The sequence below is a fragment of the Microcaecilia unicolor genome, chromosome 4 (genome assembly GCF_901765095.1).
Source record: "Microcaecilia unicolor chromosome 4, aMicUni1.1, whole genome shotgun sequence".
Classification (NCBI taxonomy): Eukaryota; Metazoa; Chordata; class Amphibia; order Gymnophiona; family Siphonopidae; genus Microcaecilia; species Microcaecilia unicolor.
The window spans coordinates 187,508,654-187,532,966 of NC_044034.1; the positions used below are offsets into that span (position 1 = coordinate 187,508,654).

A 24,313-nucleotide genomic window follows, 5' to 3' on the forward strand; every position below is an offset into this window, starting at 1 on the left:
TCCTTGATGAAATCAAGGACTGCTTTATGGAGCAGCTGGTACAGGAACTGACAAGAGAAGGAAAAATTCTAGACCTAGTCCATAGTGGAGCGCATGATCTGGTGCGGGAGATAAAGGTGATGGGGCCACTTGATAACAGTGATCATAATATGATCAGATTTGATAATAGCTTTTGAGTACGTATACACAGGAAATGCAATACATTAGCGTTTAACTTTCAAAAAGGAGACTATGATAAAATGAGAAGAACGGTGAAAAAAAAACTTAGAGGACGGTCAAAAATTTACATCAGGTGTGGATGCTGTTCAAAAATAGCATCCTGGAAGACCAGGCCAACTATATTCCGTGTATTAAAAAAGGAGGGAGGAAGACCAAATGACAGCCAGTATGGTTAAAAAGTGAGGTAAAGGAAGCTATAAGAGCTAAAAGAAAATCCTTCAGAAAATGGAAGAAGGAACTGACTGAAAATAATAAGAAACAGCATAAGGAATGGCAAGTCAAATGCAAAGCGCTGATAAGGAAGGCAAAGAGGGACATTGAAAAAAAGATTGCGTTGGAGGCAAAAAGATATAGTAAAAATTTTTTTTAGGTATATTAAAAGAATTGGTTGGACCGCTAGATGACCGAGGGGTAAAAGGGGCAATCAGGGAAGACAAAGCAAATGCAGAGAGATTAAATGAATTCTTTGCTTCGGTCTTCACCGAGGAAGATTTGGGAGAGATTTCGTGCCAGAAATGGTATTCAAAGCTGACGAGTTGGAGAAACTGAATGAAATCTCTATAAACTTGGAGGATGTAATGGGGCAATTTGACAAATTGAAGAGTAGCCAATCTCCTGGACCGGATGGTATTCATCCCAGAGTACTGACAGAATTGAAAAATGAACTTGCAGAACTATTGTTAGTAATATGTAATTTATCTTTAAAATCGAGCGTGGTACCGGAAGATTGGAGGGTGGCTAACGTAACGCTGATTGTTAAAAAGGGTTCCAGAGGATATCTGGGAAATTATAAACTGGTGAGCATGACATTGTCGGTGCCGGGCAAAATGGTAGAGACTATTATAAAGAAATAAAATTATAGAGCATATTTAAAAGCATGGACTAATGAGACAAAGCCATCATGGATTTAATGAAGGGAAATCTTGCCTCCCAATCTATTACATTTCTTTGAAGGGGTGAACAAACATGTGGATAAAGGTGAGTCGGTTGATATTGTGTATCTGGATTTTCAAAAGGCATTTGACAAAGTACCTCATGAAAGACTCCAGAGGAAATTGGAGAGTCATGGGATAGGAGGTAATGTCTTATTGTGGATTAAAAACTGGTTAAAAGGTAGAAAACAGAGAGTAGGGTTAAATGGTCAGTATTCTCAATGGAGAAGGTAGATAGTGGGGTTCCCCAGAAGTCTGTGCTGGGACCGCTGCTTTTTAACATATTTATTAAAGACCTAAAGATGGTAGTGAGGTAATTAAATTTGCTGACAACACAAAGTTATTCAAAGTTGTTAAATTGCAAGAGGATTGTGAACATTTACAAGAGGACCTTACGAGACTGGGCGTCTAAATGGCAGATGACGTTTAATGTGAGCAAGTGCAAAGTGATGCATGTGGGAAAGAGGAATCTGAATTATAGCTACGTAAAGCGAAGATACTTACCTGTAGCAGGTATTCTCCGAGGACAGCAGGCTGATTGTTCTCACATGTGGGCCGGCATCCACCGCGGCCCAGGAACGGAGATTATAACAGCAAGAATCCATAGAGCTTTGCGACAGCTTCCGGAACGCGGGGCACTCGCACCGCGCATGCGCGGCCATCTTCCCGCCCGTGTGCGTCCGTTCCCGCCTCAGTTATATCAAAAAGCAAATAAAGAACAACAACAACTCCAAAAGGTGAGGTGGGTGGGTTGGTGAGAACAATCAGCCTGCTGTCCTCGGAGAATACCTGCTACAGGTAAGTATCTTCGCTTTCTCCGAGGACAAGCAGGCTGCTTGTTCTCACATGTGGGGTATCCCTAGCCCCCAGGCTCACTCAAACAACAAAAGAAGGTCAATTGGGCCTCGTAATGGCGAGGACATAACAAAGATTGACCTATGAAGAAACGTCTAACTGAGAGTGCAGCCTGGAACAGAACAAAAAATGGGCCTAGAGGGGTGGAGTTGGATTTTTAAACCCCTAACAGATTCTGCAGCACCGACTGCCCAAACCGACTGTCGCGTCGGGAATCCTGCTGAGGGCAGTAATGAGATGTGAATGTGTGGACTGATGACCACGTTGCAGCCTTGCAAATCTCTTTTATAGTGGCTGACTTCAAGTGAGCCACCGACGCTGCCATGGCTCTAACACTATGAGCCGTGACATGACCCTCAAGAGTCAGCCTAGCTTGGGCATAAGTGAAGGAAATGCAATCTGTTAGATAATTGGAAATGGTGCATTTCCCAACAGCAACTCCCCTTCTGTTGGGATCAAAAGAAACAAACATTTGGGCGGACTGTCTGAAGGGGCTTGTCCGCTCCACATAGAAGGCCAATGATCTCTTGCAGTCCAATGTATGCAACTGACGTTCAGCACGGCGGGTATGAGGACAGGGAAAGAATGTTGGCAAGACAATTAACTGGTTCAGATGGAACTCCGACACCACCTTCGGCAAGAACTTGGGTGAGTGCGGAGGACTACTCTGTTGTGATGAAATTTGAGGTAAGGAGCATGCACTACCAAGGCTTGAAGCTCACTGACTCTACGAGCTGAAGTAACAGCCACCAAGAAAATGACCTTCCAGGTCAAATACTTCAGATGGCAGGAATCCAGTGGCTCAAAAGGAGGTTTCATCAGCTTGGTGAGAATGACGTTGAGGTCCCATGACACTGGTGGAGGTTTGACAGGGGGATTTGACAAAAGCAAATCTCTCATGAAGCGAACAACTAAAGGCTGTCCAGAGATAGGCTTACCTTCTAACGGTAATGAAAAGCACTAATTGCACTAAGATGCACTCTTATGGAGCTGGTCTTGAGACCCAGACTCTGATAAGTGTAGAAGGTATTCAAGCAGGGTCTGTGTAGGAAAAGAGCGAAGATCTAGGGCCTTGCTGTCACACCAGACGGCAAACCTCCTCCATTTGAAAGAGTAACACCTCTTCGTGGAATCTTTTCTGGAAGCAAGCAAGACTCGGAAGACACCCTCAAAAAGACCCAAGGAGGCGATGTCTACGCCCTCGACATCCAGGCCGTAAGAGCCAGAGACTGGAGGTTATGAGGGATGGAAAACCCTTCAATCTCCACGGTTCTTCAGAGGACAACTCCAGAAGTAGAGGGAACCAAATCTGATGCAACCAAAAAGGCGCAATCAGAATCATGGTTCCACGGTCTTGCTTGAGTTTCAGCAAAGTCTTCCCTACTAGAGGGATGGGCGGATACGAATACAGAAGGCCTGTCCCCCAATGTAGGAGAAAAGCATCTGACGCTAGCCTGCCGTGGGCCTGAAGTCTGGAACAGAATTTAGGAGCCTTGTGATTGGTTTGAGTGTCAAAAAGATCCACCGAGGGGGTGCCCCACACTCGAAAGATCTTGCGGACTACACCCATGTTTGGTGGCCACTTGTGAGGTTGCATAATCCTGCTCAGTCTGTCGGCCAGACTGTTGTTTATGCCTGCCAGGTATGTGGCTTGGAGAAACATTCTGTGATGGTGAGCCCAAAGCCACATCTGGACGGCTTCCAGACACAGGGGGTGAGATCCGGTGCCTCCCTGCTTGTTGATGTAGTACATGGTAACCTGATTGTCTGTCTGAATTTGAATAATTTGATTGGACAGCCAATCTCTGAAAGCCTTTACAGTGTTCCAGACCGCTCGCAATTCCAGGAGATTGATCTGAATACCGGATTCCTGGAGGGACCAAGCTCCTTGAGTGTGGAGCCCAGCTACATGCGCTCCCCACCCCAGGAGAGATGCATCCGTTGTCAGAACTTTTAGAGGCTGAGGAATTTGAAAGGGATGTCCCAAGGTCAAATTGGATCGAATTGTCCACCACCGAAGGGAATTGTGAAAATCGGTGGACAGCTGGATCGCATCCTCTAGATTCCCTGCAGCTTGATACCACTGGGAAGCTAGGGTCCATTGAGCAGACCTCATGTGCAGGCGGGCCATGGGTGTCACATGGACTGTGGAGGCCATGTGGCCGCGAAGTCTCAACATCTGCCGAGCTGTGATTTGCTGGGACGCAAGGAAACTAGAGACAGAAGATTGTCCGCCTTCGCCTCAGGAAGATAGGCGCAAGCTATCTGTGAATCCAGCAAAGCTCCTATGAATTCTAGTTTTTGAACTGGAAGAAGATGGGACTTTGGGTAATTTATAACAAACCCGAGTAGCTGCAGCAGTTGAATACTCATCTGCATGGACTGTAGAGCTCCTGCTTCCGAGGTGTTCTTAACCAGCCAATCGTTGAGATAAGGGAACACATGCACTCCCAGTCTGCGTAGCAACGCTGCAACTACTGCCAGGCATTTTGTAAAGACCCTGGGCGCAGACGCGAGACCAAAGGGTAGCACACAATACTGGAAGTGTTGTGTTCCCAGACGAAATCGAAGATACTTCCTGTGAGCTGGAAGTATCGGGATGTGTGTATGAGCATCCTAAGTCCAGAGAGCATAGCCAATCGTTTTTCTGAATCATGGGAAGAAGGGTGCCCAGGGAAACCATCCTGAACTTTTCTCGGACCAGTTATTTGTTCAGGGCCCTTAGGTCTAGGATGGGACGCAACCCCCCTGTTTTCTTTTGCACAAGGAAGTACCTGGAATAGAAACCCAGCCCTTCTTGCCCTGGTGGAATGGGCTTGACCGCACTGGCGGTAAGAAGGGCGGCGAGTTCCTCTGCAACTACCTGCCTGTGCTGGAAGCTGAAAGACTGAGCTCCCGGTGGGCAATTTGGAGGTGTGGAAATCAAACTGAGGGAGTATCTTAGCTGGACTATTTGAAGAACCCACCGATCGGAGGTTATGAGAGGCCACCTTTCGTGAAAAAATTTTAGCCTCCCTCTGACTGGCAGATCGTCCGGCACAGATACTTTTACAGCGGCTATGCTCAACTGGAGCCAGTTAAAAGCCTGTCCCTTGCTTTTGCTGGAGAGCTGCAGGGGCCTGTCTAGGCGCACGCTGTTGACGAGAACAAGCACGCTGGGGCTGAGCCTGAGAAGGCTGTCGAGAAGATGGATTGTATCTACGTTTATTGTAAGCAAGGGGAGCATTCCTCCTTCCCATGAAAAAACATCTACCTGATGAGATAGATACTGAAGGCGCCCAGTGGGAGAGTTTGTCGAGGGCATTTTCCCACTGGTGGAGCAGCTCGACCACCTGCTCGATTTTCTCGCCAAAAATATTATCCCCCCCGCCCCACCCCCGGCAAGAAACATCGACAAGCCGCTGCTGGGTCCGAATGTCCAGGTCACAGGCATGCAACCATGAGAGTCTGCACATCACTATACCTTGAGCAGCGGATCTGGATGCAACATCAAAAGAGTCGTAAGCACCCCTGGACATGAATTTACGACATGCCTTCAGCTGCCTGACCACCTCCTGAAAAGGCCTGGCATGCTCCGGAGGGAGCTTGTCCACCAAGTCCGCCAGTTGCTTGACATTGTTCCGCAAATGGATGCTCGTGTAGAGCTGGCATGACAATCTTGGACACGAGCATGGAGTACTGATAGGCCTTCCTCCCAAAAGAGTCCAGGGTTCTAGATTCTCGTCCCGGGGGTGCAGAGGCAAAATCTCTAGAAACCCTGGCTCTCTTCAGAGCGGAATCCACAACCATAGAGTCGTGAGGTAACTGCGACTTCATCAACTCAGGTTTTCCGATATTGGGACTCAGCTTTTTTGGGAATGGTGGGATTACTTAGTGGTTTCATCCAGTTTCTAAGCAATGTCTCCTTAAGGACATTATGCAAAGGGACAGTGGATGACTCCTTAGGTGGCGAAGGATAGTCAAGGACCTCGAGCATCTCAGTCCTGGGCTCATCCTCAGATACCACAGGGAAGGGAACAGCCACAGACATTTCCCGGACAAATGAAAAGAAAGAAAGGCTCTCCGGGGGAGAAAGCTTTCTTTCTGGTGAAGGAATAGGATCAGAAGGAAGACCACAAGACTCCTCGGAAGAGAAATACCTGGGATCTTCCTCTTCATCCCACGAGGCATCCTCCTTGGTATCGGACAAGATTTCTCTAACTGCAGTCCGAAACCGGGCCCATCTCGACGCCGAGAAACCCCGTCCTCGATGGCGATGCCGAGAAGTCAACTCCCATGCCGCCGCCGATGAAGCTCCCTCCAGCGACGCTGAAGGGGAGTCGACCTGGCTAGCAGCCAAGGCCGATGCCGCAAGTGGTACCAGCGTAGGGGACCTCATCACAGGCCTCGAGCCAGCTGCCGCTTCCATCGACGGTACCGAGAGAGCAAGCACCCCCTGTACCGAGGCAGACTGACGCAGCAGCCCCTCCAGAAGGCCTGGAAGAATGGCTCAGATGCGCTCGTCTAGAGTCACTGTCGAGGAGGCTGTGGGGTCAGTGGAGAAGTCAACATCAGAATCTATGGAGGCCTGGGAGGCGGTACCGGGCTGTCTGAATTGCGACGCACCAACACCTCTTGTATGGAGGGTGAGCGCTCCTCCCAGCGTCGACGCTTCTCGGGTGCAGAATCCCTCGATGCCCCGGAGCTCCCAGTACCGTGTCTCGAAGATGACGTTTAATGTGAACAAGTGCAAGGTGATGCACGTGGGGAAAAAGAACCCAAATTATAGCTACGTCATGCAAGGTTCCACGTTAGGAGTAAGGACCAAGAAAGGGATCTGGGTGTCGTCGTTGATAATACAATGAAACCTTCTGCTCAGTGTGCTGCTGCGGCTAGGAAAGCGAATAGAATGTTGGGTATTAGTAGGAAAGGTAAGCTCTGTTGAGCAGGGACTGTCTCTTCATGTTCAAGTGTACAGCGCTGCGTACGTCTAGTAGCGCTTTAGAAATGATAAGTAGTAATAGTAGTAGGTATGGAGAATAGATGTGAGGATGTTATAATGCCGTTGTATGGCTCCATGCTGCGACTGCACCTTGAGTATTGTGTTCAATTCTGGTCGCCGCATCTCAAGAAAGATATAGAAGAACTGGAAAAGGTGCAGCGAAGGGCGACAAAAATGATAGCGGGGATGGGATGACTTCCCTATGATGAAAGACTAAGGAGGCTAGGGCTTTACAGTTTGGAGAAGAGATGGCTGAGGGGAGACATGATAGAGGTATATAAAATAATGAGTGGAGTGGAACAGGTGGATGTGAAGCGTCTGTTCACGCTTTCCAAAAATACTAGGACTAGGGGGCATGCAATGAAACTACAGTGTAGTAAATTTAAAACAAATAGGAGAAAATTTTTCTTCTCCCAACGCATAATTAAACTCTGGAATTCGTTGCCGGAGAATGTAGTGAAGGCGGTTAGCTTGGCAGAGTTTAAAAAGGGGTTGGACAGTTTCCTAAAGGACAAGTCCACAGACCGCTACTAAATGGACTTGGGAAATATCCACAATTTCGGGAATAACTTGTATAAAATGTTTCTACGTTTTGGTAGCTTGCCAGGTGCCCTTGACCTGGATTGGCCGCTGTCAGGGACAGAATGCTGGGCTCGATGCACCTTTGGTCTTTTCCCAGTATGGCATTACTTATGTAGGTTTTATTAGGAAAGGAATGGAAAACAAAAATGAATATGTTATAATGCCTTTCTATCGTTCCATGATGTGACCGCACCTCGAATATTGTGTTTAATTCTGGTCACCGCATCCCAAAAAAGATACAGTGGAATTAGAAAAGGTACAGAGAAGGGCGACGAAAATGATAAAGGGGATGGGACGACTTCCCTGTGAGAAAAGGCTTAAACAGCTAGGGTTCTTCAGCTTGGAGAAAAGACAGCTGAGGGGAGATATGACAGAGGTCTATAAAATAATGAGTGGAGTGGAACGGGTAAACGTGAATTGTTTGTTTACTCTTTCCAAGAATACTAGGACTAAGGGGCATGCGATGAAGCTACAAAGTAGTAAATTTTAAATGAATCTGAGAAAAATTTTCTTCACTCAACATGTAATGAAACTCTGGAATTTGTTGCCAGAGAATGTGGTAAAGGTGGTTAGCTTAGCGGTGTTTAAAAAAAAAAGGTTTGGACAGCTTAGTACATAGACCATTATTAAAATGACTTGGGGAAAATCCACTGCTTATTTCTGGCATAAGCAGCATAAAATGTATACAGCTTTTTTGGGATCTTGCCATGTATTTGTGACCTGGATTGTTACTGTTGGAAACAGGATGCTGGGCTTGATGGACCTTTGGTCTGTCCCAGTGTGGCAATACTTATGTACTTATGTAGGTGGTGGATACATGGAGAAGGTGATGGAAATAAATCTGAACAAATGGAGAGAATCTTTAGAAGTCTGAAGATGATCAAGCAGGGTATTAGAATAGGGTCATTAACATCTCATCACGTTCCTTGTTGTTCAAAGTTAGTAATTCTTTACCTTATAATCCCCATTCACATACTGTCCCAGTTCTCTGTCTCTCTTCCTCTCATCCGATTGACGTTTTAAACCTCGCACAGAGGTGTGCCTGATAACAGTGGCCTCTTTTGGAAGAGGAGGGACAGCGGGTGGTTGGTCATCAGGGTTGTAGATCTGAGGTAGAGGAGGTCTGGGTGGTGCTTCGTCTTCCTGTAAGAACATAAACATCTATAAGACATTTTTCCAACATACTGGAATGTAAATATTTTATTTTAAAAATGTATGGCCTGTGCTAGGGGGCTTTATGCATCCCTAGGGGATTTTTATGTATTAACTACCTGGTGCACATGTTAATACAGGCTATCCCAGTTCTGTAGCCCAGCTACAAAAAACTAAATAATGGTCAAACATACTAAGAAAAAGAAGTAGCAATGCTACATCACTGCAAACAAACAGCAGAAAGGTCAAAATATAAATAGCATATATACACCAAAACTAAGAATTCCTTGGTCTTTGCACAAAAAATCATTTTAAATACATATAACATTCCTCACAAACATTTAGGCAGAGCACCCTGAAGCATACAGTACCATGGAGGTAATTTTAGAATGGTTGTGAAGCACATACACAGGCTGACTATTTACATGTATAAATACCATGGGATGCACACAGCCCAATATTCAGCCAATGCCGTCAGCATGGCAAGTGCCACCACTAATTGGATAGGGACAATACTGAGACACTATCCAATAGTTTTCCAGTTAAAGTTAGGATAGCTGTTTTCTGATTTGATGTGATCCAAGTAGTTACCTGGAGAGTGGACTGAATACTGATGCTCTCTGGATAAATTCCAGCTCCATCTATGCACCCCCCCCCCCCCCCCCCCCCCCCCACACACACACACACTATCCAAGGTACATGTGTCAGCAAACTGCTCATTTGGGCATGACTTTACAGGAGGCAATTGTGCATAACATTCTGGTCTTCAAAATCACCCCAATATATAAAAATAGAACTTTAGGAGCTTGGCTCATTAACTGGTACCTACTCTCTAGGTGCAGTTTTCTGAAATGCAGTGCTTACATGTGTCAGAAATGGTACCAACATGTGCAGGGTAGTGAATCAAAACTTAAGGGTGTGAGTGTCAGTGTTTGCATGTGGAAGCAACTGAGCAATGGTAAAGGGGATGGAACTGCTCCCATATGAGGAAAGGCTAAAGAAGATAGGGTTCTTCAACTTGAAAAACAGATGGCTGAGGGGGGATATGACTGAAGTCTACAAATACAAAGACTGGGTGACAATCAATGAAATTGCATGGAAATACCTTAAAAACAAATAGGAGAAAAATGTTTTTTCACTCAAAGAATAGTTCAGCTCTAGAACTCATGGCCAGAGGATGTGGTAACGACAGTTAGAGTATCTGGGTTTTAAAAAGGTTTGGACAAGTTCCTGGAGGAAAAGTCCATAGTCTGTTATTGAGATAGACATGGGGAAGCCACTGCTTGCCTTGGGATTGGAAGCATGGAATGGTGCTACTAATTGGATTTCTGCCAGGTACTTGTGAACTGGATTGGCCACTGTTGGAAGCAGGATACTGGGCTAGATGGACCATTGGTTTGACCCAGTATGGCTATTCTTATGTTATGTTCTTATACTCTTTTTTTCAAACCTGGTTTTTTTTTATCCCCCAGAAATGTGTTTAGGGAAACACATGTGTATTCCCATGGTTCCATATATACTTTACAAAAGGCTGGAAATTGTGACTTTCCCGACTTGGACATCCTGATATGGACGTCCTGTGCAAAATTGGTTTTATATATACTGAAGTGCCATTTTCTCTGTAATATGGGGGTTGGTGTGCAGCAACACTTCTGCATTCCCTAATCCTAACACTCAACTTTCTCCAGACCCAATTAGGTCAGTCATGGGAGACCACTCTTAGCATGACATTAGAGGAGTCACTTGGATTCCAAGAGGCAAATAAATTCCCAAGATCATGGAAGACAATTTGTAGAAATATAGCATACCAGGAGAATACATTCTACAACTCATATTAGGGGAATGACAAGGTTGAACAGATCTGACCGAGGAAGCCAGGAAGGAAAACTCCAGGAGAAGCGTGAATCCTGCACAATGATTACAACCACCACCAAAACAAATAAACAGAACTGGAAAACTGTGATAATAGAGTGAAGCAATTTGTATTGGTACTTTTTTCTGGAATTGTTTTCAATTGTAAGCTAGATAATTAGGTTTCACAGAAAAATATCTATATATCTATTATTATTTATTGCATTTGTATCCCACGTTTTCCCACCTCTTTGCAGGCTCAATGTGGCTTACAATACATCATGAGTAACAGAAATACATGAAAAAGTATACATTTAGTGATAACTGAAGGATTTTGGGTAGCATGATAATGATAAAACATGATAGTATATTAACAAACAAACATAAGAAGTATTTAAGAAATATATAAGAGTTGTATAAGAAAATATACATTTAGTAGTAGTTACAGGATCTTGGGTAACGTGATAGTGAAAAAACATGGTAGTGTTTTGGCAAGTAGATATAGTAGAGGCAGTTTTGGATGTGCGTATAGGAGTTTATATTTGTTGATCATTGTTGTATGCCTTGTTAAAGAGATGAGTCTTCAGTAGAACTCGGAAGTTAGTTAATTCATAGATCGTTTTTAATTTGCGCGGCAGCGCATTCCAGAATTGTGTGCTCAGGTAGGAAAAGGTTGACACATGCGTTAGTTTGTATTTGAGACCTTTGAAATTTGGGAAGTGAAGTTTGAGGAATGTGCGAGATGATTTTTTAGCATTCCTGGGTGGTAGGTCTATCAGGTCTGACATGTAGGTTGGTGCGTCTCCTTGAATAATTTTATGAACTAGGGTGCATACTTTGAACGTGATACGTTCTTTAAGTGGAAGCCAGTGCATCTTTTTTCGTAGGGGTTTAGCACTTTCGTATTTTGTTTTACCGAATATAAGTCTGGCTGCAGTGTTCTGAGCTGTCTGAAGTTTCTTGATTATTTGTTCTTTGCAACCAGCGTAGAGTGCATTGCAATAATCTAGGTGGCTGAGTACCATTGATTGTGCCAGGTTGCGAAAGACGGTTCTTGGGAAAAAAGGTCTTACTCTTTTCAATTTCCACATTGAGTGGAACATCTTCTTGGTTGTGTTTTTCGCGTAACTCTCAAGTGTTAGGTGTCGATCAATGGTAACTCCAAGAATTTTTAGGGTAATATCTATGTCTATCTATCTATATCTATATATATTCTGAAAATTTGGTTGCTATAGAAAAAAGTGCCTTCAAAGCATGCTTCTCTAAATACTTGACAAAACTCATGATATAGAGGTCAACAGGACACACAAGACTATTGGACTACAAGCTCCATTTTGCACAGGGGCTCAACATGGGAAATGGGATGTCCAGATCAGGACACTCGCGTTACTCCAGTAGTTTACAAAGAACTCCGCTGAACACAAAGAGACGCATTTTCGATATAACCTCCAAAAGTCCAATGCCAAACATGGTCATTTTTGAACCAGGAAAACATCTTTTTGGTTTGAAAATTGCCCTATATTAGACTTTTTTGTGCTCAGTGCATCTTTCTTTTAGGGTCATTTCAAACAAAAAAACGTCCAAGGGTAAAAAAACACAAAAACAAGACATTGGGATGTTTGAGGACCAGCAGTCTTACTAGACTGGCCACACAGACATCCCAGCAGAGCAGTGGGGCTGCCTAGGGGTCTTTGCAGTGAACTTCACATATCTCACGGTCGTGCCCAGGTTTCAGGCTCTCAGTCATCTCGCCCCCTGGTGGCCAGACCTGGTGGCTGCATTGGATTGTCTGTGTGCTGTTTCCCGTTCCAGACTTCAGCCCAGTCCAGTCCAGTCCGGATCTTCCGGCCTGCCAGACTTGCTTGTCTTGTTTGAGCCTGCACAGCACCTGTAGCTGCCTTGTGATTGCTGCAGATGAATTTCAGCTGCTGCTAGGCTTATTAGCCATTTGGAAACTCTCTGCTTTGCCTTTGCATCGCCTAAGGTCCCTGGTATGTTGGGGTGCTGGTGCACTTCTGCCTAGTCCACTTATAGTCTGTAATTCTTGCCTGATTCTAGTTTAGTCTTTGTGTAGCTTTGTGTTCTGTATTGCTTGTTTCCCAGTCTTGTTTCTTGTTTGTATGTCTTTGTCTAGTTCTTGGTTGCCTGTATTTCTTGTTCAGTGGCTGCCTGGTAGCTTTCAGTCCTGTCCCTTATCTATCAGTGTTTGTTCCCTGTTTCAGTGGCTGCTTGCAGCTTTCAGGTCTGTCTCTTGTCTACCAGTGTTTGTTCCCTGTTTCAGTGGCTGTTTACAGCTTTCAGGTCTGTCCCTTGTCTGTCTGAGAGTCCTAGTCTAGTATTCTGCCTAGCCTCCCTGTGTGTTCTAGTCCCTGTGTGTATCCTGTTGGTATCCAGTTCCTGCCCTGTCCAGTAAGTCCGCCGGCCACCTGCACCCAGGGGCTCAACTCCTGAGGAACGGTGGTCAAGTGCAGGTGAAGTCTAGCTGTCCCTGTCAGAGTTCTGTCTGATCCCTGTGTGGGGTGGTTTTGCCTGCCGCTCCTCGGCAGTGGCCCAAGGGCTCATGATCCTAGTTCCTGCTTTGGAAAACGTGACAACACAAAAAGTCTCAGGTGCACATTTATTTATTTATTTGCTGTATTTGTATCCCACATTTTCCCACCTATTTGCAGGCTCAATGTGGCTTACATTATGCCGCAATGGCGATCACATTTAACGGAATGAGAAGTTCAAATTATTGTTACAATTAAGGTACATAAAAATATCAGGTAAATTAGAAGTAAATAAATAAATAATTCATATCAGGTATATGAGATCAAGGACAAGGTATAATATTCAATAATAATAATGTGATTAAAGTAACCAAATTAAAAGAGTTCAATATTGGTTTGTTCTGGTGTAGTTTTGGAGTCAGGTCTTTATGAAGGATTCTTTTTATAAATCTCTTTGAACAGGTTAGTCTTCAGTAGCTTCCGGAAGGTTGTCAGATCATGCGTTGTTTTTATGGTATTCGGTAGTGCGTTCCATAATTGCGTGCCGATGTAGGAGAAGCTAGATGCATGTATTGATTTATATTTAAGTCCTCTGCAGGTGGGGTAGTGGAGGCTTAAGAAAGTGTGTGATGAACTTTTTGTATTTCTTGCTGGTAAGTCTATTAGGTCTGACATATATGATGGGGCATCTCCATGAATGACTTTATGAACCAAGGTGCAGATTTTGAATGTAATTCGATCTTTTAGTGGGAGCCAATGTAATTTTTCTCTGAGGGGTTTGGCGCTTTCACATTTCGCTTTTACAAATATGAGTCTGTCTGCAGTGTTCTGGGCAGTCTGGAGTTTCTTAATAGTTTGTGCTTTGCATCCTGCATAGATGGAATTGCAATAGTCCAAATGGGTAATACCAGTGATTGCACCAAACTGCGGAATACCTCCCTTGGGAAGAAAGGTATCACTCTTTTAAGCTTCCACATTGCATGCAACATCTTCTTTATAACATTTTTCATCTTCTTTATAACATTTTTCACATAACTATCTAGGGTAAGATTTCGGTCAATTGTGACACCCAGGAGTTTCAGGGTGTCCGCAACAGGAAGAGTATGGCTTGGTGTATTTATATTGGTGTACTTGATTTTATTATATTGCGATAAAAGGATAAGGCATTGTGTCTTTTCTGCATTAAGCTTTAGCTGGAATGCATCCGCCCATGAGTTCATTATTTAGAAGCTGTGATTGATTTTATCTGCAATTTCTGATGTCATTTTTAAACGGAATATATATCGTAACATCATCAGCATAGATGTACGGGTTTAAGCTTTGGTTGGATAGTGATTTGGCCAGTGGCAGCATTAAGTTAAAGAGAATTGGTGAAAGCAGCGATCCCTGAGGCACTCCACATTCAGGTCTCCATGGTGATGATAACCACATCATAACCCCTTTATATTGTAAGGTAAGCCCTCCAGAAATAGCAAAAAATGCACTCTACCCAACTGTTCATCACTACAATAGCCCTTATGCTTGCAGGCATCACCTATATATGGGTTCAGTAGATATTTTGTGGGTTTTAGGGCACTCACACTTTCCATTACAAGTGCACCAGTTAGAGATGGATATGGGCCTGAGTCCCCTTCTCTACAGGGCTACTCCTGGGACCCACATGCTGCTCTAAGAGGACTGGCCATTATAGTTTGATAGTTTACAATATTTGGTATACCACCCTTCACATGACCAGAGTGGTTTACAATGCAAAATTAAAACAGAAAGGAATGCTAGTAAATAAAAGAAAAGACAATTTTCAAACATTCAGCCAAGAAATTAACTTATCTTTCATACAAGAATCCACCCATTCTTTATATCATACAATGCCAAACAAGGGAATAGCGTGGCCAACAAAACACATCCATAAACTCCAGGGAGACGGAAGTAGTCATACACGATTTTTCCGATAATATATCACACCACACAACATCATACCCATCAATCTCCCCTATCTCCAACCAATCTCCAGGCCTCTGATGATACCAATCCAGGTCAGCCAAATGATCCAAATGCCTGGTGAAAAATATAAGTTTTTAATTTCAGCTTAAATTGACTCAAGAAGGTTTTTGCCCATACATTTTGTGGGAGTTGATTTCATAAATAAGGGGCACGCCCCCAAAAAAGCACATCCATTCGTAATTAGAGGTTCCTGCTGAGTACTGGAAAGGGCCAATAAAGCAGAATTTGCAGACTGTAAAGTCCATTGGGGATTGTAGAAGAGCAGCAAAAGGACCAAATAGGCCGGTGTCCCTCTCTTTTATTGGGGTCTGTATTCCACTGGGAGCCAATGGTAGTGAACATATAAAGGTATAACATGTTCTCTTCCACCCTACCCCTCCTAGTAACTGCATGGCCACATTTTGCCACGTCCTTAAGTCTCTTAAGAAGATAACGTGCAATCCCTACATAGACCACATTACCATAGTCTAATTTTGAGATTACCAATGAATGTATAAACACACAGAGTAGAATTGTCAAAATATCTGCAGCTGATAGAACCTGGTATGTACTGCCACATTCACCTCTTTGGGGGTGGGGGTGGAAGGGGGGGTCAGTGACCACAGAGGTCATGTCTTTATCCCTCCAGTAGTCATCTGGTCAGTTTGGGCACCTTTTTGGCACTTACTCGCTACTGAAACAGGTCTAGCTAAAATGTCCTATTTTTTGCCCTGGACATTTTTACAATGTTCCATAATTGCAGAAAAACATCCAAATCGTCAGCCTGCTCTAGTCCTGCTCAAAACACACCTCCAACATGCCCCCTTGAGATTTAGATGACCTGCATAGAAAAAAGTCATAAAAATGAGTCTCAAAAAAAAAACGTCCATCTACTGCCTTGTGTGGTTTTTTTTTGGACTTTTTCTATTCAAAAATGAGTCTCAAACCCTTTTGTAAAACAGGTATAAAGAAGCCTGCAAATATAGATCTATCTGCTATCATTTCATATAGAAAGAGAATGGCAAACCTTGGGGGCTTTATGCATATACATGCATATAGGACTGAATCTGCAATATACGCACGCATGCGCCAGCATTTATATGTGCAAGTGCTTCATTTTAAAAACTACTACTACTACTACTATTTAGCATTTCTATAGCGCTACAAGGCGTACGCAGCGCTGCACAAACATAGAAGAAAGACAGTCCCTGCTCAAAGAGCTTACAATCTAATAGACAAAAAATAAATAAAGTAAGCAAATCAAATCAATTAATGTGAATGGGAAGGAAGAGAGGAGGGTAGGTGGAGGCGAGTGGTTACAAGTGGTTACGAGTCAAAAGCAATGTTAAAGAGGTGGGCTTTCAGTCTAGATTTAAAGGTGGCCAAGGATGGGGCAAGACGTAGGGGCTCAGGAAGTTTATTCCAGGCGTAGGGTGCAGCGAGACAGAAGGCGCAAAGTCTGGAGTTGGCAGTAGTGGAGAAGGGAACAGATAAGAAGGATTTATCCATGGAGCGGAGTGCACGGGAAGGGGTGTAGGGAAGGACAAGTGTGGAGAGATACTGGGGTGCAGCAGAGTGAGTACATTTATAGGTTAGCAGAAGAAGTTTGAACAGGATGCGAAAACGGATAGGGAGCCAGTGAAGGGTCTTGAGGAGAGGGGTAGTATGAGTAAAGAGACCCTGGCGGAAGACGAGACGGACAGCAGAGTTTTGAACCGACTGGAGAGGGGAGAGGTGACTAAGTGGGAGGCCAGCAAGAAGCAGATTGCAGTAGACTAAACGAGAGGTGACAAGGGTGTGGATGAGGGTTTTGGTAGAGTGCTCGGAAAGAAAGGGGCGGATTTTACGGATGTTGTAAAGAAAGAAACGACAGGTCTTGGCAATCTGCTGGATATGAGCAGAGAAGGAGAGAGAAGAGTCAAAGATGACCCCAAGGTTTCGAGCTGAGGAGACAGGGAGAATGAGAGAGCCATCAACAGAAATAGAAAACGGGGGGAGCGGGGAGGTGGGTTTGAGGGGGAAAATGAGAAGCTCGGTTTTGGTCATATTTCATTTCAGGTGGCGCTGAGACATCCAGACAGCAATGTCAGACAAGCACGCTGAAACTTTGGTTTGGATGCAAGGTGAGATATCAGGGGTAGAAAGGTAGATTTGGGAGTCATCAGCATAGAGATGGTAGGAAAAGCCATGGGATGAGATTAATGAACCAAGGGAAGAAGTGTAGATAGAAAAGAGGAGGGGACCAAGAACAGAACCCTGAGGTACGCCGACAGGCAGAAGGATAGAAGTAGAAGAGGATCACCAGAGTGAACACTAAAGGTGCGGAGGGAAGAGGTAGGAAGAGAACCAGGAAAGGACAGAGCCCTGGAATCCAAGTGAGGACAGGGTATCGAGAAGTATGCTGTGATCGACAGTGTCAAAAGCAGCGGAAAGATCAAGAAAAATGAGGATGGAATATTGACCTCTGGATTTAGCCAGTAATAGGTCATTGGAGACTTTAGTAAGCGCAGTTTTGGTTGAGTGGAGAGGGCGAAAACCAGATTGTAGTGGGTCAAGAATAGCATGTGAGAGAAAATCAAGGCAGCGGCGGTGAACAGCACGCTCAAGTAATTTGGAGAGAAAAGGAAGGAGGAAGGGAGGAGAGAAACCAATTTGGGAGATGAGTAAACTAACTGTGAAACCAAAGAGCTTTGGGTAATTGTTCCCCGAGGGCCTCTTTTACAAAATGGTGATAAGCCCAATGCGGGCTTACTGCTTGCTAAAAAGGAAGTACCGCTGGGCTACCGCAGCAGCCTGGTGGTAGTTCCCACCCCCAGCGTGGGAGCCCTTACCACCACCTCAATGGCTTCATTTGCCGCATGGCCATTTCCTGAAAAAAAGAAAGACCTACCTTTTACCCGCTGTGGTAAAAGAGGGCCTCAGTGCATGTCAAAAACACACGCCAACACCAGCACAGGCCCCTTTTTGTCGTAGTTTGGTAAAAGGGGCCCTGAATCATTGGTGGAGACCTCAGGTCCAATCAATCAGGTAGCAAAATACTTGTGGATGTCTTGGAGCCAGTGTGGAAATTTCTTCTTCTTAATAATAATAATATTTGTATACTGCTGTAACCATATAGTTCAAAGCATTTTCCATAATCAAAGGAAAGCCAAGAAAGTCATTTGGGAATTACAATCAATTAAAATATAAAATATTAAGACAATTCTTATTCTTAAAAATGTTCCTGAGTTCTCTCTATTCTTTCTGGTTCTTTAGGTATTGTATCCTGCATTCTATTTCTTTTGTAAACTGTTTTGGGACCTTTAAGGTTAGAAGTGTAATGAATAGAATTGAATTAAAAAGAAAAGCTAGGAAATGATTAACATGAAAAAATATTTCTTGAATAATAAACATTTTTAAGCTTTTTCTAGAAGATAGATAAGAATAGGATTGTTCAAAAACAACCACTACTTTCCTTCCACTCAAGAAGCTTTTCAAATTTCTTGAGTCTTTGTCTACCTTTCACTGAAGGGAAAGCAAATGGGGACAATTTTTCAATCTTCTATTTCTGCTAATAGTAAAACTGAAAATGAGAGAGCATATAAACTAAACAATCTCCCTATAAAACTTTATAGATGACACAATCTTAAATAAAATCCTGGCTTCTATAGGGAACTAGTAAAGCTTAATATACTATAAGATGCTTTCATTTTTCTTTAATGAGTAAATGCGTACTGCAGTGTTCTGTGTTCTCTACTGTTTGGAAATTCCAATGTAGTAAGGTGACTATTTTTATTTCAAAAATTTGATATACTGCTATTCACAAAAATAGTAGCAAAGTAGTGTACAAAACAGGAGTCAGATTGAACTATGTCTAAACTGATCTAAACTGAAGTACTTCCTGATACATCTATTTTCTCATCAGAAAGAGAGAGGTTTTCACTGTAGAATTCACTTGAACATTAATAGTGTTTGATCAAATTTCACACCTAAAATCTTAATTACAGGTGACAGCGCATATCTAGTCTGATCAACGAAAATACGATAAATTAAAGGATCTGCTTTATTACCCAATAAAAGAAATGTAGTCTTCTCAGCATTTAGTGTCAGTTTATAGTTCATCATCTAAGATCCAATAAGTGAGATACAAGTTGTTGTTTTTTTTACAGTCATATTAATCTGAGACAGAGTGGAATACATTGGGATCAATACTGTTATGTCATCAGCATGACTACGGCTATAAAAATCCTGGTTCTCCAATACTAAACCCAGAGAACGTACAAATATATTGTACTCCTACCTTTTTCGGCTGCCCAAACCACACCTACCTAAAATCTCTGTGTCCTAGCCATCTACACATGTTAACAGCAGCTTTCTGAAATTTTCAATCTATATATGTATGCATGTATGTAATCTACATGTGTGAATACCACAATTTATACATGTAGATGCATCTAAAATGGCTTTCTATATCAATTAATAAAAGGCTTTAACCTGTTTACCCCTTTTGGAGGAGATTCTCTATACGGTGCCTAAAAAAACTGGCGTTGAAATCAGTATAGAATAAACTTATTCTATATTCGGCACCTAGTTTTAGGCGCCAATTAAAGAATAAGCTTAGTTGATATTTCAGTGCCTAAATCTGCATGAACCCACACCAACTAAAACATGGCAGTGTGTAGATTTAAGTGCACTGGGCCATATTCTATAACTAGGCACCTAAATTTCAGAATGCCCATGAAATGCCCATTTCTCTGCCCATAACCATGCCCCTTTTTGCCTGCGCATATTAGAAGTTCGGTACACATCATTACAGGATACGCTGAGTTGTGCACCTAAATTCTAATCAGTGCCAATTAGCTTATGTGCAGTGTTTTAGAATCTGCGCCAATTTCAGCACCTAAATCTAAGTGCACTATATAGAATCCGGGGGTTTAGGGCTAAATTCTATAAATGGCACCTAAACGAATCAGTGCCGAAAAAAATAGCACTTAGCACTATTCTATAAATGACACTTAAAAGTAAGGAGCCATTAACAGAATAGCACTTAGCACTGGGATCCACGACTACATATAGGCGTGACCATTTACACCAACGAAACCTTGGTGTAACTTCTTGTGCATAAATTAAAGGAACACCCCTGATCAGCCCATGACCCTACCCCCCCTTCTTGGACCCGCATGTAAAAGTTATGTACAGATCCCACACCTAAATTTAGGCACATAAATTTTAATTAAATCCAATTAGCACCAATAATTGTTAAAATCTCAATTGTTTGTGCTAATTGGTTCGTAATTCAATTAAATTGTGTGTACACGCAAAATTGTGCATGCAATTTTTAACAACTTTTATAGAATTCAGGGGTTAGTGTTAATTTATACATTATCATTATTGAAGTCTACCAATGTAATTTGATGATTAACAGGGATACAAACGTTTCAAAAACATTCAAAACGTTTACTCGAATTCCTGAGAAATTCAACAAGGTTTCCAGTATTGCTTTTCTGCATTTCTAGCAAATAAAAACTCAAGATTTAATGACAACATATTTCTTTTCACACGTATTCATTAAGTGCAGTTTAACTGTGCAATGGCTTTTCCAACCTTTGGAAACTGCTTGGTTGGTGTCTGAAGCGGTGGTTCCATTTTTCTTAGCTGCTGTGTCTGAACCTGAGGTGGTGGCTGAGTATAAGGCTGCGGCTGGGACTGTGGAAACAATCTAACCTCCAGTACAGATTTCATCGGACTCAGTGGAGGACTTTGCTGAGTGACAGCTCTTCTCTCCTTAGGTTTGAAAGAAATGGATGTGGAAGGCACAGAAGATTGATGAAACAAAGGCACTGTTTTTCTCTCTGGATTGGTGGGGGGGGGGGGGGGGGGGGGGGGGAAGAAATGTATAATATTAGAGACTAGGGCAGTGCCCAACAAAAACAAAGTTCAGTTTGAGGGCAGTTTTACAACCTAGGTGCTCACATCAACATGCATGTTATGAGCCAGATTCTATATATGTTGCTAAGAGTTTAGTGTGTTAAATTGGGCGTGGACCCAATTTAACGCAAATATAATTGAGTAATAAGCCAATCAGCACTGATAATTGGGTGATAACCAATTAGCACTAATTGGTAATAATTAGGTTTTATGTGCATATCATATTGTATAACAATGTGTGCATATATCCTTACGTGTGTACATATTTTTTATTTATTTATTTTTATTTATAACAGCATTTATACCCCTCATTATCCAGAGATGTCTGGTTCAATGTGGCTTACAAAGATAAATGGTAACAAGGTATCAACACATTGACTAGATGGTTAAAAGGTTACAAATCTGTCAGTGTCTTTTGGTGATACTACAGAAGGTTATACATTGTAGAAAGAAGATCATACTGGAATGGATGAGGTATAGGGAGGAGAGGATGTTTCTTTGGGGCGTTCCCAAATGTTATGTGCTGTGATATAGAATATGGTCAAATTGCACCTAACTGTAGGCGCCAGCATTTAAGCCTATTTATAGCAGGCTTAACTGCAAGCACCTACTGTTAGGCAAAGTTTATGCCTAAGCGTGATTCTATAAAAGGAAGCCTACTCTATAGAATTGCACTAAGCAAGTTAAATTGTTGGTGCCAATTTTTAGGCACTACTTAAAGAATAAATGTTTAAATGTTTAGAGTAGGGGGAAGGGATTTGATATACCACCTTTCTGTGGTTACAATATAGGCACTTATTTTGTACCTGGGGCAATGGAGGGTTAAGTGACTTGCCCAGAGTCACAAGGAGATGCAGTGGGAATTGAACCCAGTTCCCCTGGTTCTCAGGACACTGCACTAACCATTAGGCTACTCCTCATGTACACATGTATATGCCAGCCTGCCACCTAAGTGCTACTTGGCAAATTACCTGCTTAGCTTACCTGGGGGGGGGGGGGGGAGGGGGTGCAGACATGCATGGACAATGGGTGGGACATAGGCAGGGAGGCAGCTCTTTAACTGTGAGCGCCTAAATGTTAGGTACATTGACAGCCAGTTATGCTAGTCTTCTATATCATAAACCTAGGCCCTGGGTTACTTTATAGAATAGGCTCCTACCATCATGTGTCCTCCAGTTGCCTAATTGTAGGTACCTATAGAATTGCCTGCATTATGTACACGAGAACCCAAAAATCTACACAATTGATCATTCACACATTAATTCATGCTTACAAATGATTTAGGCATCTCAAATGAATCAAATTCACATGCACACCCCTGTAAGATGTACACATATAGGCCAGATTCTATATATTGAGCTTAGAAAAATCGGCATGGAAAACATTTCTTCCTAAGCGTATTCTATAAGCTGTGCCTAGATTTAGGTGCAGTATATAGAATACGCTTAGTCGATATCCTACAGCCTAAAACTATGCACATCTATTTACACCAATGAAAATGTGGCGTAAATCCCGGTGTGTAGATTTAGGCACAGAGGGCCATATTCTATAACTATGTGTGTAAATTCTGGAATGCCCACAATTTCCCCGCCCATAACCACACCCCTTTTTGCCTGTGTGCATTCAAATTTGGGCGCAGTGCATTACAGAATACGCTTAGGGAGTTGTGTGCGTAAATTCTAATTATTGCCAATTAGTTCATTATTGATTGTTAAGTGCTGTTAACAATGCTGATTGGCTCCTAATAGGAGATATCAACTTCTATTAGGAGGTATCAACCTGAATCTAGAAAAACAACACAACAACTACACTAAGGTAAAATTCTGCCTTACCTGATAATTTTCTTTCCTTTAGTCACAGCAGATGAATCCAGAAACCAGTGGGTTGCATCCGTCTACCAGCAGGTGGAGATAGAGAACTAAATTGCAGAGAGCCATACCAGAGTAAACTCTAAAAAGACTGACCTGTATACTTGATATGAGAATGAAAGCCCAGAAGTGGCGACGACTGATTCTAATGGTCTAAAAAAATAAAATAAATGATTGTGATGGTCTGAAAGAATAATAATAATATGGTCTAAGAAAAAAAAACCCAAACACTAAAAAAACGATGAAATTCGCAAATTAAAACTACCGAATTGTGCAGGACACAGTGGAGGGAAAACATCACAGATGGATAAATAATAAAATAATACAATGGTGGGAAAACGTGAATGGTATAGGAAAAAAATAGTATATAATGCACCGGCATGCTTGGAGAACTGTAAAACATTAGAACCAATCGTCGCCACTTCTGGGCTTTCATTCTCATATCAAGCATACAGATCCTCCTATATAAGCACACAACTGTGGAATGCACTACCAAAAGCCGTGAAAACAACGTATGACCACCTCAACTTCCATAAATCACTAAAGACCAACCTGTTCGAAAAGGCATACCCTACCGACCCAATCTAAGTGCCCGAATCAGGCAATACAGCAAAACCAAAGCCTGTAATGAACAATATAACTCCTCTTCTCTACGATTCCCTAATGTGTCTGTAACACATGAATCTTATTCGACCATAACAACACTTTGTATTTGTTTCATCACCGGAGTTGGCTAACGTCTCCACGGTACTATGTAAGCCACATTGAGCCTGCAAATAGGTGGGAAAATGTGGGATACAAATGTAACAAATAATAAACATCTATGTTTTATTAAGTTCTATTCATGTTAAACTAACTATTTTATGTTGCATCCATGTTCCATCAGGTTTTCCATGCCCTACTCATGGAAGACCTAGACATTGATGTTGCATCTATACCACAAACAGATGAAGTATAATATAATATATACACGCACATTATATATATTTGTTTAATCCCATATGTTCATGTCTTCTGTTTTCATTTTGGCTTTATGTTTTAAATTTCATTTTTCTATATATTGTTTTCAATCCATAGACTCCTGATATAGGCCTTCTGGCCGAAACACAATGTTGTGTCGAGTCATTTTGTTTTTAAATAAATTTTGCTTCATTTTACAGACGCCAGAGGGTGGTGGTTAATGGAATTCGCTCGGATGAGGGAAAGGTGAGTAGTGGTGTGCCTCAGGGATCGGTGCTGGGCTGATTCTGTTCAATATATTTGTGAGTGACATTGCCGAAGGGTTAGAAGGTAAAGTTTGCCTTTTTGCGGATGACAATAAGATTTGTAACAAAGTGGACACCCAGGAGGGAGTGGAAAACATGAAAAAGGATCTGCAGAAGCTAGAAGAATGGTCTAAGGTTTGGCAATTAAAATTCAATGCGAAGAAATGCAAAGTGATGCACTTAGAGAGTAGAAATCCACGGGAGATGTATATGTTAGGCGGTGAGTCTGATA

General features: G+C 42.6%; 1 protein-coding gene across 1 annotated transcript in view; it reads right to left on the reverse strand.

Moving 5' to 3' along the window:
- PLEKHA7 (pleckstrin homology domain containing A7) overlaps positions 1-24,313 on the reverse strand; it is a 927,681-nt gene that overhangs the window by 102,958 nt on the left and 800,410 nt on the right. The window contains 2 exon segments of the mRNA XM_030201054.1: positions 8,524-8,712; positions 20,625-20,872. Of these exon segments, the coding sequence (XP_030056914.1) occupies positions 8,524-8,712; positions 20,625-20,872 (437 nt within the window).